The following is a 13,612-nucleotide window of genomic DNA, read 5'->3' as shown; positions in this document are numbered from 1 at the left end:
CCTGTACCTATAAGTAAAACAATAAACCCTAAATATATCATAAAGTAAATGACAGTTTCCCATTGTCCCAAGTTTTGCAACTAAAGGTTTTCAATACTTAACAGATTTGGCTTCTGAGTATTGATTTAACAGTTTGAATAAGGGTTTAATAAGCTTCTTCATGCATCTTTCAAGAGTAATATTAGTAATATATCTCTTCATGGGTGGTTTAAATAGAAGGTGAATATTCATTAGAGCTCCAGGGTTATTGTAACTTTTCCATTTACATGTTGTCTTCGGTTTTCAGTTGCAGTTTAGATTCAATAAGTTTAAATGGGCATAAGTAGTGTCAGTTTTCACTGGTTTTAGTTTGTATTTATGTACAAAAAGTTTACATGTATTCAGATTTTTTCTTATTTTACTTTTCTTACATTATTTATCTATGTTATACTAGAGAGGGAACAGCTGCAGGCAAAGAATTCCTTATATGCGTTGACGTATTTAGCAAATAAAGCTGATTATCATTCTTATTCTCGTTATATTTGTATGTTAGCTGATGCTATTATGAGGGAAGCTTTTATAAAAGCGGAAAGGAAGGATTACAGAATGCGTGATATCCAATATGATCTGTAAAACTGTTGTTTATTAAAGGTCTGAATTGTCTGAAACATTTTATTCACTGGGGCAACATGAAAACTGATTTTACCAGCAGCTTAATTTGTTTTAGTTCCTGTTATATTGTTCATTGTAGTTTTTATCTAGTTTTTTTCCAACCAAATTTATTCTATTTTGTTTATCTTTTGTTTTGGGTTTTATTTACTATAATGCCCCTGCTGTAAAAACATCTTGGAATAATATGTAAATGAAAGGTGTTATGAACTCTAAAATTTAGTCAAATTAAAGACATATTAATATAAAATATTTAGAGCAAAATATCATACTATAAAAATAAAGTGGAATATATTGAGAAAGTCAGTATTGCAAGAATTAGTATTTCATGAAAAAAATCTTAATTTAATGAGAATAAACTCTCACTTGCTTTCAAGTGAAGAATGTTTAGCATAAGGTTCACAAATAACAAAATACTCAGACTTTTGGGGATTAAAGATAATGTTGGAAAGATATTGGCAGATTTTATTTTCTTGGGTTCATTGGGTAAATTTTTGTTTTGACTGACTATTACGACTTTAATCTTATATTTTTTTGGTGAATTATTACAAATTTATTCTTGAAGTCATATTTTTCTCAAATCGCATAATTTTTATCATCAGTGTGTCTTAATCATCCTTTTGTAAAACTGAGGTGATGTTTATAGGAGAAGCTGAAATTCTTTATAGAATAGAATAGAATAGCCTTTATATGTACAATGAAATTAGTGCAACAATATGAATAAAAAAAAAAAATCAGAAAATAAAATTAGAACAAATACAAAACAAAAAAGTAAAATAATGAAATAGAATATAAAATTTAGCAAAAACTAAAATGAGAATAAAATAACAGTACTTTCTGTCTTCTGGTTTCCAGGTCAGTCTGAAGTCTCCAGACGTCATGTTAACGTTACCCATCCACATCGGAAACGTCTCACTGGATAAAAAACTCCAACCGTCCATAAAAGCCACTCCCCCCACGCCCCAACCCGCTGAGCTGACCCCTCCCTCAGCCTCAGCCCCTGATGCCGCTGCTCCAGCCACCACCCCCACCATGCTCCCTCGCCCCGCTCCCAAACCCGCCCCCCGTCCAGCCCCTCGCTCCCGGATGTCATCGTCTGGGAATTCCCCCAGCGCTCCACCGGCAGAGTTCCACCAGGGGGCCGAGGGCGGGGTTGACGACGCCTACCCCAACAAGCGCCAGTCTCAGCTGGTGTCGCCCAATGCCTTCAGCTACGCACCCGGGCTCTTTTTCTCCCAGAACCAAAACCACAACGGTCCCGGTCCTGGTCCTGGTCCCGGTCCCAGTCCAGGTCCTGGTCCCAGCTCCGGAGGGGCCACTGCACCTTATCCCACTGATAACAGAGCCAGCACGATGCCGACCCCACTCATCCTGCCTCCAGACTACGGCAACTCCTCATATCCACAAGGTCAGTTCATCTACACTGAGTAGCATGAGATTTAGAACCACACTATGTGGACAAAAGTATGTGGACACATTGAATTCAGGTGTTTTTTTTCTAACAGGGGTCTGGGATACAAAACAATAATGACATCATAATATAATTTTATATTGAGAAAAATATCATTACATTGGTTAATTTTGTTTAAATTTTCTTTGCTTCCAGAATGCCTCAGAGATGGTTTTTACTTAATTTCTAAAATATTTTTCATGTTCTCACTGTAAATAATAATTTTCTACCAAAACTAAACTTATACTTTCTTCACATTTCATTTAGGAAGAAAAATCTCCCATTAAAATTTGTGGAAATATTGATGTTTTTATCTCAAATCAGCATGAAAAGGACATCTTACAGTTGTAGTTGTAGACAATATTTTTGTCCATATACTTTATAAACATCAATATTTCCTTAAATGTTTAATGGGAGTCAAAGGAAGAGGCTCTCCTGTTTTTAACTTTTTTACCTCCACCAAGGAGGTTATGTTTTTGCCGACGTTGGTTTGTCTGTCTGTCTGTCTGTCTGTGTGCAAGATAACGCAAAAAGTTATGGACAGATTTGGATGAAAATTTCAGGAAATGTTGATACTGGCACAGGGAACAAATGATTAAATTTTGGTGGTGATGGGGGGGGGGGCACTGATCTGCCTTGGCGGAGGTCTGTGCTCTCTGAGTGCTTCTAGTCTAAAATTGTGTTGTGCTACATTGCCTATGAGATACAATCATGATTAATCCAAATTAAAGTAAAACGATGTGTGTACTGGGAGAAAAATGCATTTTTTGGTGCCCTGGTGGTTAAGTCCTTATTGCAGTGATGTTGTTGTTTTATTAATAATAATAATAATAATAATAATAATAATAATAATAATAATAATAATAATAATAATAATAACATTAAACTAGAAGCACTCGGAGAGCGTAGACCTCCGCCAAGGTAGATCAGTCCTCAACCCACCCACCCACCACGATCACCACCAAAATTTAATCAGTTGTTCCTCGTACCAGTATCAACATTTCCTGAAATTTTCATCCAAATCCATCCATAACTTTTTGAGTTATCTTGCACACAGACAGACAGACAAACAGACAGACAGTCAAACCAATGCCAGCAAAAACATAACCTCCTTGGTGGAGGTAATAATCTTAGGAACATTTATCCCATTCTCCGACAATTGATTCATTCATTCAAGCTTTATTGAGGACACAAAAACTAGGGCCAAAGAATAGAATCAAAATATACACAATAAAAAGAAATTGCATTAATCCATATATTACTTTATGCATAAAAACTATAGGATTTCCATTTTCAGTAGGAAGAAATGATTAAAGACATATTGATAATTTTGATGGTGTTGTACATTAATAAAACAACCAAAAATAGAATATTAACTGTTTTTTTGTGAGTCCATCTACCTGGTTTTGTTTCCTCTTTTCAGTGACAGTTTCCAGTCATAAGACCTGTCGTAGAGTGTGTGTTGCTGTGTTTCTTTTGGCGGTGATGTGATTTTTTTCGATATATTTCCGTTGCAGAAGCTCCACCTTCTTATGACGAGAGCTGCAACACATGAGCTGAAAGGAGAACGAGGAAACACCCACCGGAACGAGCATCAATTCACCCCTGATGTCAAGCAAAAATGTTGAAGTAAAACCATAAATCGTGACCCACGTCGATTCATTTCTGAAGGGTCACAGACTGAGTCGGCGCGAGGGTAATTTACTGTAAATTCTGCATCATTTTTGGTTTGAGATGGAAGTGAATCGACTCCAAACATGAAACTGGTGTCGTTTTCTGATCAACTGACCAGCCAATCAACACTGTCTTTGCAAAACACTTTTTTTTTAGTAAATACTGTTCGCACTTTCAGTGAAGGGGTGATTTGATTTGCTGTTGTATGTACAGTAACAGGAGTCGTGTTTTTAGTCATGGGATGTGTAAACAAAACCCAACAATGGCATCTGTGATGTCAAGAAAACCTGCACAGGAAAATCAAACCATCTCTTATAAAGTACGTTTTTTAATACTCTTTAAATCTGCAGAATTTTACTGGTAACGGCCCTGTGGCATTTTATTTTTTAACTGCAGTTTTTTTTATTTTTCAATTTTATAATGACTTGAACAATCCAGATATTGAAAGTTCTATACATAATACTTTGTAAAGAAACAAATACATAATCAGTTACAATTGTGATGATTTCCTTATGGGGATAATGATAAATGTGTGTTTTTACCAGACATCCCATCCATATGTGTCATTTTTTTAATCACTACAGCAACACCTTTAATTTTACATTTTATTTGGCTTTTCTCCAGGTATGTTCGTTGTTTATCTTTTAATAGTTAGTGATTCTTTTGTTCATTTGTTTGATCAAGTTTAATCTGTCAAATATGCAGAAACACAACCAGCATTGTATTTATTTATTGTTCTGAATGTTCCTGAACTGTTTTCTGGTTTCCAATAAAAACACCCAGATTTCTCACTGTTTCATTTGTCTGACTGACACGTATATATAGTTTTCACATTTATTTCAGTAAAAGTCTCATATTATCATTGTGCAGTAAAATATCAGTGTTTTAATGTTATATATGATGTGTTAAGATTAATTTTAGTTCTGTAGATCTTTAATATTGAGTTCATTTGGAATATAATTTAAAATACAGAGACGCGTCAGTTTTATGACACTTTTCCAGCCGAAAGACTGATTTTAGCTTTATACTAGAACAGCCAACAGGTCAAATTTACCCACATCTGTTTTTTTTTTGTTTGTTTTCATTATGCATTACTCTTTCAGTCAAAGGAAGAGGCTCTCCAGTTTTTAATTTATTCTGAAATTGTGTTGGGCCAAGTCATGATAAATCCAAATGAAAAATATGCGTATATGTAAACTAAAATAATTATACATATATATATATATATATATATATATATATATATATGTATATATGTTTGTGTGTGTGTGTGTGTATATATATATATATATATATATATATATATATATATATATATACATATAAAATATGCAATTCCTTATTGCAGTGACATGGTGATAATGATGATTATTATTTTAGGCTTTGTTGAACCCTAACCCATAATAAGCAGTCATAATAATAATGATACCTATGTATCTTATACCTAGAACAGCCACTGGGTCAAGTTGACCCCTATAAAATGCATTACTTTTCATACCATTCTTGTTAAAATTACACTGGTGTGTGATCTGAAAGACATATCAAGTCATATATGACAGTTTACACAGACAATACAGAGGTTTATGAATCAAATGTGCAGATATTCTCCCTTACTATCTCAGTTTCACTGTCATTTTAGACTGATTTATACTGATGTTTTTGAAAAGTGATAAGTTTTCATGAGGAGGATTTTGTGACCAAAAACATGAGCAGTTACGGTTGCTGTAGCGTTGAGAGGTAGAACAATATTCTCAACCCACAAAGGAAACACTTAATGTGTTTGAAGGAAATTAAATGAATGACCAGCGTAGCTATGAAGCTGAGAACTAAAGCTGTCAGGCAAATGTAGTGAAATTAAAACTCTAACATCTATGTTTTTGTACATGCGTAAATGTTTTTCATGTGTGTCTTTATGACACTAACATACACTCCTTATATTAACTGCCTTTATGACAGCAATAAACTACCTCCTGCTCTGCAACATTGTCCCATTTATGTTTAAGAAGATTTAATTACAGTCTGTTCTAACATTTGTAGAAATGGTTTACGTCACTTGTAAAGACTGAATTTACCTCCTCTGCTGCAGAAAACATCACTTGTTTCTAGAAAAGGGTCACATTCATTTATATTATACATTGTTCTATTTCAGGTCATACACTGATTTCACTTTCTGAAACGTCAATAAAACTGATAAAACAGTAAAGTTCTAAGTCTTTTGACCAGTAATGGAATGATGCCATGGAACAACAAAAACAGGAACTTTTCTGTCATCAGTCTAGTCATTTCTGAGGGTCAAACAAAGGGCTTCTCTTATAATGAAAGGACCTATTTCACTTCTATGGAAAAACAAGTGACTTCTGCTAATAAAACCAAAATTATATATATTGTCAGGTTTTTCTTATGCAAATAAAGAATAATGATAAAGACATATTAATTACTGTTTTAAGGAACCGTTGTGCTGTGGGTAATGTTAGAAACACATTCCCCAATGTAAATAGATGATTGTATTTGTAAATGTCATGTAGAACATCGGCCTCATCCTGTCATAAAAAGCCACATTCAGTTCACATTTCTCCAATAAAGGTACAACCGTCTTATCCTAAATTAAACATGTTCATCTGACTCATTGTTTCCTACAGTAAATGATGCTCATATTTGGGAGAACAACACCACTCAGTGACCAAATCACAGAACTGCTGCAGAGGATGGGCTGTTATAGGAATGCACCTTTGCACAAATCTCAGCTCCACATGAATAATGCACATTTATTGATTTAAAAAAAAAAAAAAAAAAAAATAAATATATATATATATATATATATATATATATATATATATATATATATTTTGTGTCTAGGTCCGCATGTTGTCTGGGTTCATGGCGGAACTGTATGTCATGAGCATTGTAAAAACCGAAGCCAAATTCCTTGTATATGTTCACATACTTGGCCAATAAAGCTGATTTTAATTCTAAATAAATTACATTTAAATTATTAAGGTTTCCCTTATTTTTCTTGTGAAAGTTAAGACTGTTCATAAGCTTTTATGTGTGTGTGAAAGAATGGTTTATAAATGAAAACATGTTCATAATGTCATTTTACTTTGCAATTTTTTTTTTTTTTTTAATTAAAGCACAAGGAAATTTTGGAGTTGTCATTATTTTGAGGTTTTTATGCTATTACTTTTCTTTTTTTTATGCTATTACTTTTCTGGTCCAACCCACAGGTGATCAATTTGGGCTCTTTTGACTGTTACTATCTTCAGTGTTTTTTTTTTTTTTTTTTTTTTTTTTTTTTTTTTTTTTTTTGCACTTTGCACTTTGCACTTTGCACTATGGACCCTGAGCCGGTTTTGGCCCGCAGGCTGAATGTACCCCTTATCTAATGAATTGACAATAAAAAAGAAGCTGTTAATCTCGAATCGAGTACTTTATAATGGTTTACAGAAAAAACAGCTTAATTTATTACTTTAGTATAGACTAGCAATTTGTGCAAAATATGGAAAGTGATTTGATTATTATGGGTTAATTCTTTTTGTAAAATATACTTATTTATTGTTTTTTTATTGGGCAACAGTTTGTAAAACTCGGTGCAGACAAGATGATTCCCTGTTCTCTACTTCCGTTTTTGTTTTGTCTTCTGCACTGAACTGAAACATTAACTTCTCTTGCTATATTTCTGTACTTTTTCGATGTCTGTGGCTCGGATTAGTTCTTTAGAGTAAATTTGGAATAGATGAGATTTATCCTGGTGTAGCAGCTCCTCAGACGGACCCACTAGGACACAAATTACGCCAGGTTGTCACATGTTCGCGGGTGGGGCGGAAGTAGAAACTGTCGACTTCCTGTCCCACTTCCATCCTCCTCCACCTTCGCCAGGATACAACAACTCGGACAGCAGCTGGTAGGATGAAACTCTGATGCTTTAACTTTTACTCCTCGTCCCGTTAGAAGTTTTCTGTGCTGTTTAGACGCTGTTTTCGACGTGTGTTTGTCCCGTTTTAACGCCGGGTTTCATTGCCCGTTAAACCGCTGCTTTGTTTTTCTTCCATTTTAAACCGCATTGTCGTGCAAAGATGCGAGAACTTTGTTGTGGTCGCACCATTTATACGATAATTAAGTTAAAAACCAGCTCTGACTCGGCTTTTAAGACGAAGTTTGATAGAAACTTTACTTAATTTACAACTATGAACGTCATATTCTACTTTTACCCTCACTGAAATACTATAAAACTTTGTTAAAACACTTTAAGTAAGGCCTTAACACTGACTGAAACCCCTTTGGGCTTGATCTGGTATGGTCTAGATTTGGGAAAACCATCCTTAGCCACATATTCCCCCTGGTAGAAATGAAGGATTGTCTGTTTTAGAGTCTTCATCCTCTCTGGGATGAGATAATCTAGATCTGAGTGGTCTATGTGTAGCAATGTGAGACTTGGATCTGGTCTAAAGTGATTTTAATAATTGGAAAACTGGTAAATCTCCTTTTTTTTCCCCTTTTAATTTTCTAAAATAGAGCAAAGTTTGCACAAATCTTAAATTGCGTTCATCCACAAGTCCTTTGCTTCTCTGTGATAAAATCTGCTACAGATTCTAAATATAGTGGTTTCAGACATGGACCTGGTCTAATGTGATCTAGATTTTAACAAAAACAGTGTTGTTCAAATCAAAAACCTTTCTAATCGCAGTGATTTTAACCTCAGAGCCAAATGTTTAGTTGTTTCCCCAGGATTAAAAAGTATTTTTGTCTCATATCAAGTTTCTTTTAACTTTATTTTTGTCTCTTTCATCTCATTGGGTTTTTTAAAGTTGCTTTTGTCTTGTTAAGTTTTAAGATATTTATATTTAACCTAGTTTTGGTCATTATGCATAAGGCGACCCAGTAAAAGAGTTCATTCTTTTAAAAGTTTTACAAGTCAAGAAGTTGCAGGTTGGAGTATCAGGCTATGAAAACAATGTGACATCATCATGACTGTCTGTCCACGATCTGTTCAAAGTCTGAAGAGTTTCTGGAGCTTCATCATGACCAGACTACAAGCATTTTCACCTCTTCTTTTCCTCTTCCATTGCTTCACCGCGATAAGTTCTAATATTTTGAAAAAAATTAGAGAAGTGTTGTAGAAATCTAAAACATTTCTGTGATAATCTTGAACATTTGTTTGCAAAGGTTTTGAGCTCCAGACCTAATTGTTTAGTTGTTTACTCAGGATCCAAAAGTAATTTTGGTCTTGTTTCACATTTTATCAGGGTTTTTTTGGGTCTATTTTGCTGTTTTTGTGGTTTTCTTCTTGCATCTTTAGAGTTTTTTCTTCTTCCCTTACTTTTGTTTGTTTTTTGTCCCGTCTCATTAGGCTTTTTAAGTTAGTGTTGTTTTGTTAAATCTTTATGACATTAACTTTCATTGTAGCTTTGGTCATTACACATGAGGCGACCCAGTAAAACCAGCTCAGTGATAAGAAACAGGTCCAGATCCTGTTTCGGAAAAGCAGGTGTAGGATAGAGTCCAATAGATCAGATCACACAAAGTTTTATTCATTTATTTATCAGGGACAATGCAGTGAAACATAGTGGACATGTAGAACATCTGATATTGAGCATGAAGGGTATATATAATTGAGCTAGTTTGCAACTCCTGTCCCTGGTGTGGCTTTTTAACAGAGGAACATTTACAGAATAAACAACAATAATATAAGAACAGTATAAGCAAACAATATTAAAGCCTATTCACATCACACACACTCACAGCGTCACAGAAAAGAAGAAAGTAGAAGTAAAACACTCCGACCTCATCAATAAGGGGGTACATTCTTGTTTTGTTTTCAGCCAGTCCTAGTAAAGTGAAAGGAATCTAGAAACCAGACAGCTCAGTGAAACATGCAGTTAATTATATACAAGTGCTCAAGGGTGAAAGCATCTAAAACAATTATTACCACGGGGTGAAACCAGGCCAGAATAGTAAACACACAAAAAGAAACCAACCCTAAATGAAAATAACAAACCAAAGACATTCACTATCTCTCACTAACTTAACAAAAAAAAAAAAAAAATGAACCCACAGTTCACCCCTACTCTGTTCTATTTAACCAATGGAACAACCTATCTACTCTTTCACAAGCCTTGGGAAGTGTCTATTCATTTGCCAGACAGAAAGTAATGGCTGCACAGTTTGGAAACTGAGGAGAGGTGATGCTGATGTTGTCAGGTTTCTGCACAGGACTGGTCACAAACTCTGGGGTGACTCATTTGGTAGCAGCTGCTTCAGACGATCGAACCTCTGTCCTCAGACCATCAGAAGGAACTTAAACACTAAGCTTCTCATTCATACAAAATACTCACACACTCACATTAAAGCGGCCACACCAAACAAAAGAAACAACTACAACAAGTAACAACTGTCATCGGATCTGTTAATAGTATTACATAATACCAGGCTGTAACAACCTGGTCCAATGTGATCAGTGAAGTCAGTCTGTTGTGCATTTTTACACATAGAATATTGGTGTCATGAATCTTGAGCCTCTTGGGGGTACTGTAGTCCAGATATAAATGGTCTTAACTATATTGGCTTTTGGTCTGGGCCTGTCGAATCTGGTCTAAATATAAAAAAAACAAACAAAAAGTGAAGTCTTCACTTTTTTTTTTTTTTTATAACGAGCATGAAGGTTCCATGAAGCAGAAAGAAATAGTCTGTGACTCTGTAGCCTCTTTGAGATAGTCTAGTCCAGAAAAATAGGTTTCAATCATGACTTTACCAACAGAGTCTACAATAGAATAGAATAGAATGAACTTTATTTGCATTTGTCTAAGTTGTCATTTGCCCAGCTCATCATTCTTCTTGGTAGTTTTTCTAGGTTCAAATGGACCAGTTTTGCTCTTTTAAAAATGTTTCATCTCTCATCCTAGAGTCTTTTTCAGTTCTAATTGCTGGTGGGGGAAAGTGGACTTATAAACCTGTAGGGGGAGTGGTCTGGGGAGGTTGTTTTTTTCATATCTGTTCATATGTCTATTGTTACTGCAAAAATACTACTGTACAGTGCAACACAATTTAGTTTTTATGCTCTTTAAAGTGCTCAGAATAAATACAGAAGGCCATTATAAAAACAGTGAAGAATAAAGATATAAAATCAGTCAAGTAAAAAATACACACACACAAAAACAAGTCCAGTATCAATAGGAAATGTCTAGTATGTAAAGATGTTCAGTGTTTCCTTCAACTGTTTTGTTAACCTCCAAATCAGAAGTTGTGAATTGGTGTTATACCAGCTGGTGTTTCAGCAAACATGAATGAAATCAACATGACTGACTTTGTTTTGACGTGTTGTTTTGCAGAGCCGAGTAGAACCTGGATGCTCCTCTGAGTTCACCATCACCCCATCAGAACAGCGATGGATCAGACTCGAGCCGGTGTCGGAGTTGGTGCTCAGGCTGGTCAGAGGCTCAAGGGGAAGATCACCCCCTTCCACCGCTCACCCATAGTGGACAGAGGAGCGGGCATCCACAAAAAACGACCCGGATCAGCACTGCCCGGAAAACCCCTGGGATCTCCTCGCGCTTTATTCAGCACAACAGGAGTAACGACTGCTTCTCCTGTCCGAGAGCGAGTCCCACCTCCACCTCCACCTGCTGCTGCTGATGCTGCTTCTGGTCGGAGCTCAGAGGGTTCGACTCCTGGTTCAAGCTCTGTACAGACCATGACTGATGTAAAAACGCAGGCTCCTCCTCCTGCTTCTCCTGCTGCTGCTACTGCTGCTGCTGCCAAGGTAACCATCTGGACTGATAAACTGACCATTATCTCAGTACAGTTAAGAAGCAAGTTGAAACCCTTTTTGAGTGTTTTATATAGATAAAGTACAGACAAAGAGAGATGTTTTGGGTTTTAACTTACTATATTAATTAATATGGCTTTTGTTTTCAGAATAGAAGTGCACCTCTGAAAATAAAATGATGTGAATGATATACAAAACATTCAGTAAAAGGCATAATATTGTTTAAATTGCACTTATTTCTCTTAAGACATGTCAGGTTGTTCATATTTGTTTAGGTTATTCACCTTTTTGGTTAAAGAATAGTGTGTAAATGTAAATATTTTTCATGTAATTTTACTTTTTTACACTTAAAGAGATAATTTGTAGTTGTGGCCCCCGAACTAAAATGATTTTAACATCCTTGATTGTTTATATGTTTAGTGTGATTTTTGGAATTCACAAATTCTTCCAACAGGCAAGAGAGGACAGTTTGGCGGGCCAGTTTTGGCCCACGGGCCTTATGTTTGGCTACCCTTGCATTAGAATATAATTACCTTCTTTTCTGTTCAAAGTCTGCGGGCAGGAAGGCAACAAGGTCAGGCGTGTCGGACCCACCAAAGGCTGCACCACCTCCTCAAACTGCACCTCAACACAGCAAGAAAAGCAAAGACAAAGCATCTGCTCCCGCCTCTGCCAAACCTCTGTCAGGTTGTTTCTCCTTTTATTTGCAAATATGAATAGTTTGAGGGAAGGTGTAATGATCCCTCTGGAGGCGGTGGGCTGCAGCAGCAAAAACAAGGTCATGTGGATTCCAGGAGAACGAGTGAAGAGCTTGCAGTTTGAACATTATCCTCCAGAATGGTTTTGAGCTTATTAGCAGATTGTAATGTATAACAACATATTGCTCTCTTGCTTCTATTGATTTTCTTTTCATTTTTTCTCTTCTGCTCTGTGCGAAATGACTGATAGTTAGGGAATATCTTTAACAACAGGCCTGATTTTTTACCCATAAAGACCCAGCACTACTTTTCTGGCAGTTCCCCAATGAATTTTTCTCCTTTTTAACCTTTCCTCAGTGATTTATCGCCATTTATTATAACATTATCCTCTGCATTTTGCATTTTTCATTGTAAATCATGCATTTTCCTATATTTAATCTCCTATATGTATGTTAGATGTTCATGATAACAAAAGTTATTTTATCAAAATAGAGAAAACTGAAGAAAAAGTGGCTTTTTCAGCCAAATCTATCATGAACTGAACATAAATTAAGTGTGTCCATCCACTGTCATTGATCCAACTTCATGGGTTTTACTGGTGAATCAATGTAGTAAAAGATGGCGGTGTTTCCATGTTTACTATGGAGCCTCTAAACGTCCAAATAGGTCATATCTGATGACCATGAAAAGATGACAAACTGTATTTTACACCAATTATTTTCATGTATTGATAGGATTAGTGGATCAACAGGTATTAAACATTTTATATCAGGAGATGCTTTTGGTCACCTGCGGATGTTTGGGTCTTTATGGGTTAAGCTGATCTATTCGTACACACATAGTTAAATCCTCTAAGTTTAATTTTCCATAGACTTGTTTTTATTGTAACTCAAATAGATAGAATACAATGCAAAGATGTGGTTCTTTTTATGCAGTTTGAGCAAAACTGAATCCTCAAACAAAGATGACTTTAAACAGGACGCTGTAATGTAAATCTGATCCTTTGAGCTTCCTCCTCTGACCTCCATCTTACCTATCTTTCTTTGCTTTTGGCAGCTGTGAAGAGAAAGAAGAGGAAAATGGGAACGTACAATCTGGTGCCCAAAAAGAAAGCCAAGGCTCTGAAACAGCAGGAGAAGGCAGGTCCATTTATGTCTTCAACCCTCTGTGTCAAAGCAGGACACGTCATCAAACCAATGCATCAGTTGCATTTTCACTGCATGTATTAACAGCTGTATTTGCTGTTAATATCTTGTGATTAAAAGGTTTATATGTAGTATTTCTAATCTTAAATGTAAAAAATGACCTAAATTTTCATCAGAGTGTTTAGAATAAAGACCTGCAACTAGATGTGATGAGAACCATTAAGAAACAGCTTTT

General features: G+C 35.6%; 2 protein-coding genes across 3 annotated transcripts in view; both read left to right on the top strand.

Moving 5' to 3' along the window:
• The window catches only part of arrdc1a (arrestin domain containing 1a), a 29,901-nt gene extending 25,341 nt beyond the window's left edge, over positions 1-4,560 (top strand). The window contains exons 7-8 of the mRNA XM_030144640.1: positions 1,504-2,056; positions 3,616-4,560. Of these exons, the coding sequence (XP_030000500.1) occupies positions 1,504-2,056; positions 3,616-3,653 (591 nt within the window). The 3' untranslated portion in view covers positions 3,654-4,560. The remainder of the gene's footprint in view (positions 1-1,503; positions 2,057-3,615) is intronic.
• Positions 4,561-7,607: 3,047 nt separating this feature from the next.
• The window catches only part of ehmt1a (euchromatic histone-lysine N-methyltransferase 1a), a 37,329-nt gene continuing 31,324 nt past the window's right edge, over positions 7,608-13,612 (top strand). The window contains exons 1-4 of one of the 2 annotated variants that reach the window (XM_030143712.1): positions 7,608-7,673; positions 11,098-11,528; positions 12,086-12,221; positions 13,289-13,371. In XM_030143712.1, the coding sequence (XP_029999572.1) occupies positions 11,154-11,528; positions 12,086-12,221; positions 13,289-13,371 (594 nt within the window). In that variant the 5' untranslated portion in view covers positions 7,608-7,673; positions 11,098-11,153. Of the gene's footprint in view, positions 7,674-10,610; positions 10,744-11,097; positions 11,529-12,085; positions 12,222-13,288; positions 13,372-13,612 lie in introns of those variants that run through there. The other variant, XM_030143713.1, reaches the window with a different exon arrangement.

The sequence above is a fragment of the Sphaeramia orbicularis genome, chromosome 9 (genome assembly GCF_902148855.1).
Source record: "Sphaeramia orbicularis chromosome 9, fSphaOr1.1, whole genome shotgun sequence".
Lineage (NCBI taxonomy): Eukaryota > Metazoa > Chordata > Actinopteri > Kurtiformes > Apogonidae > Sphaeramia > Sphaeramia orbicularis.
The sequence above is the reverse complement of the archived record's forward strand: the minus strand, read 5'-3'. Positions and strand labels throughout refer to the sequence as shown.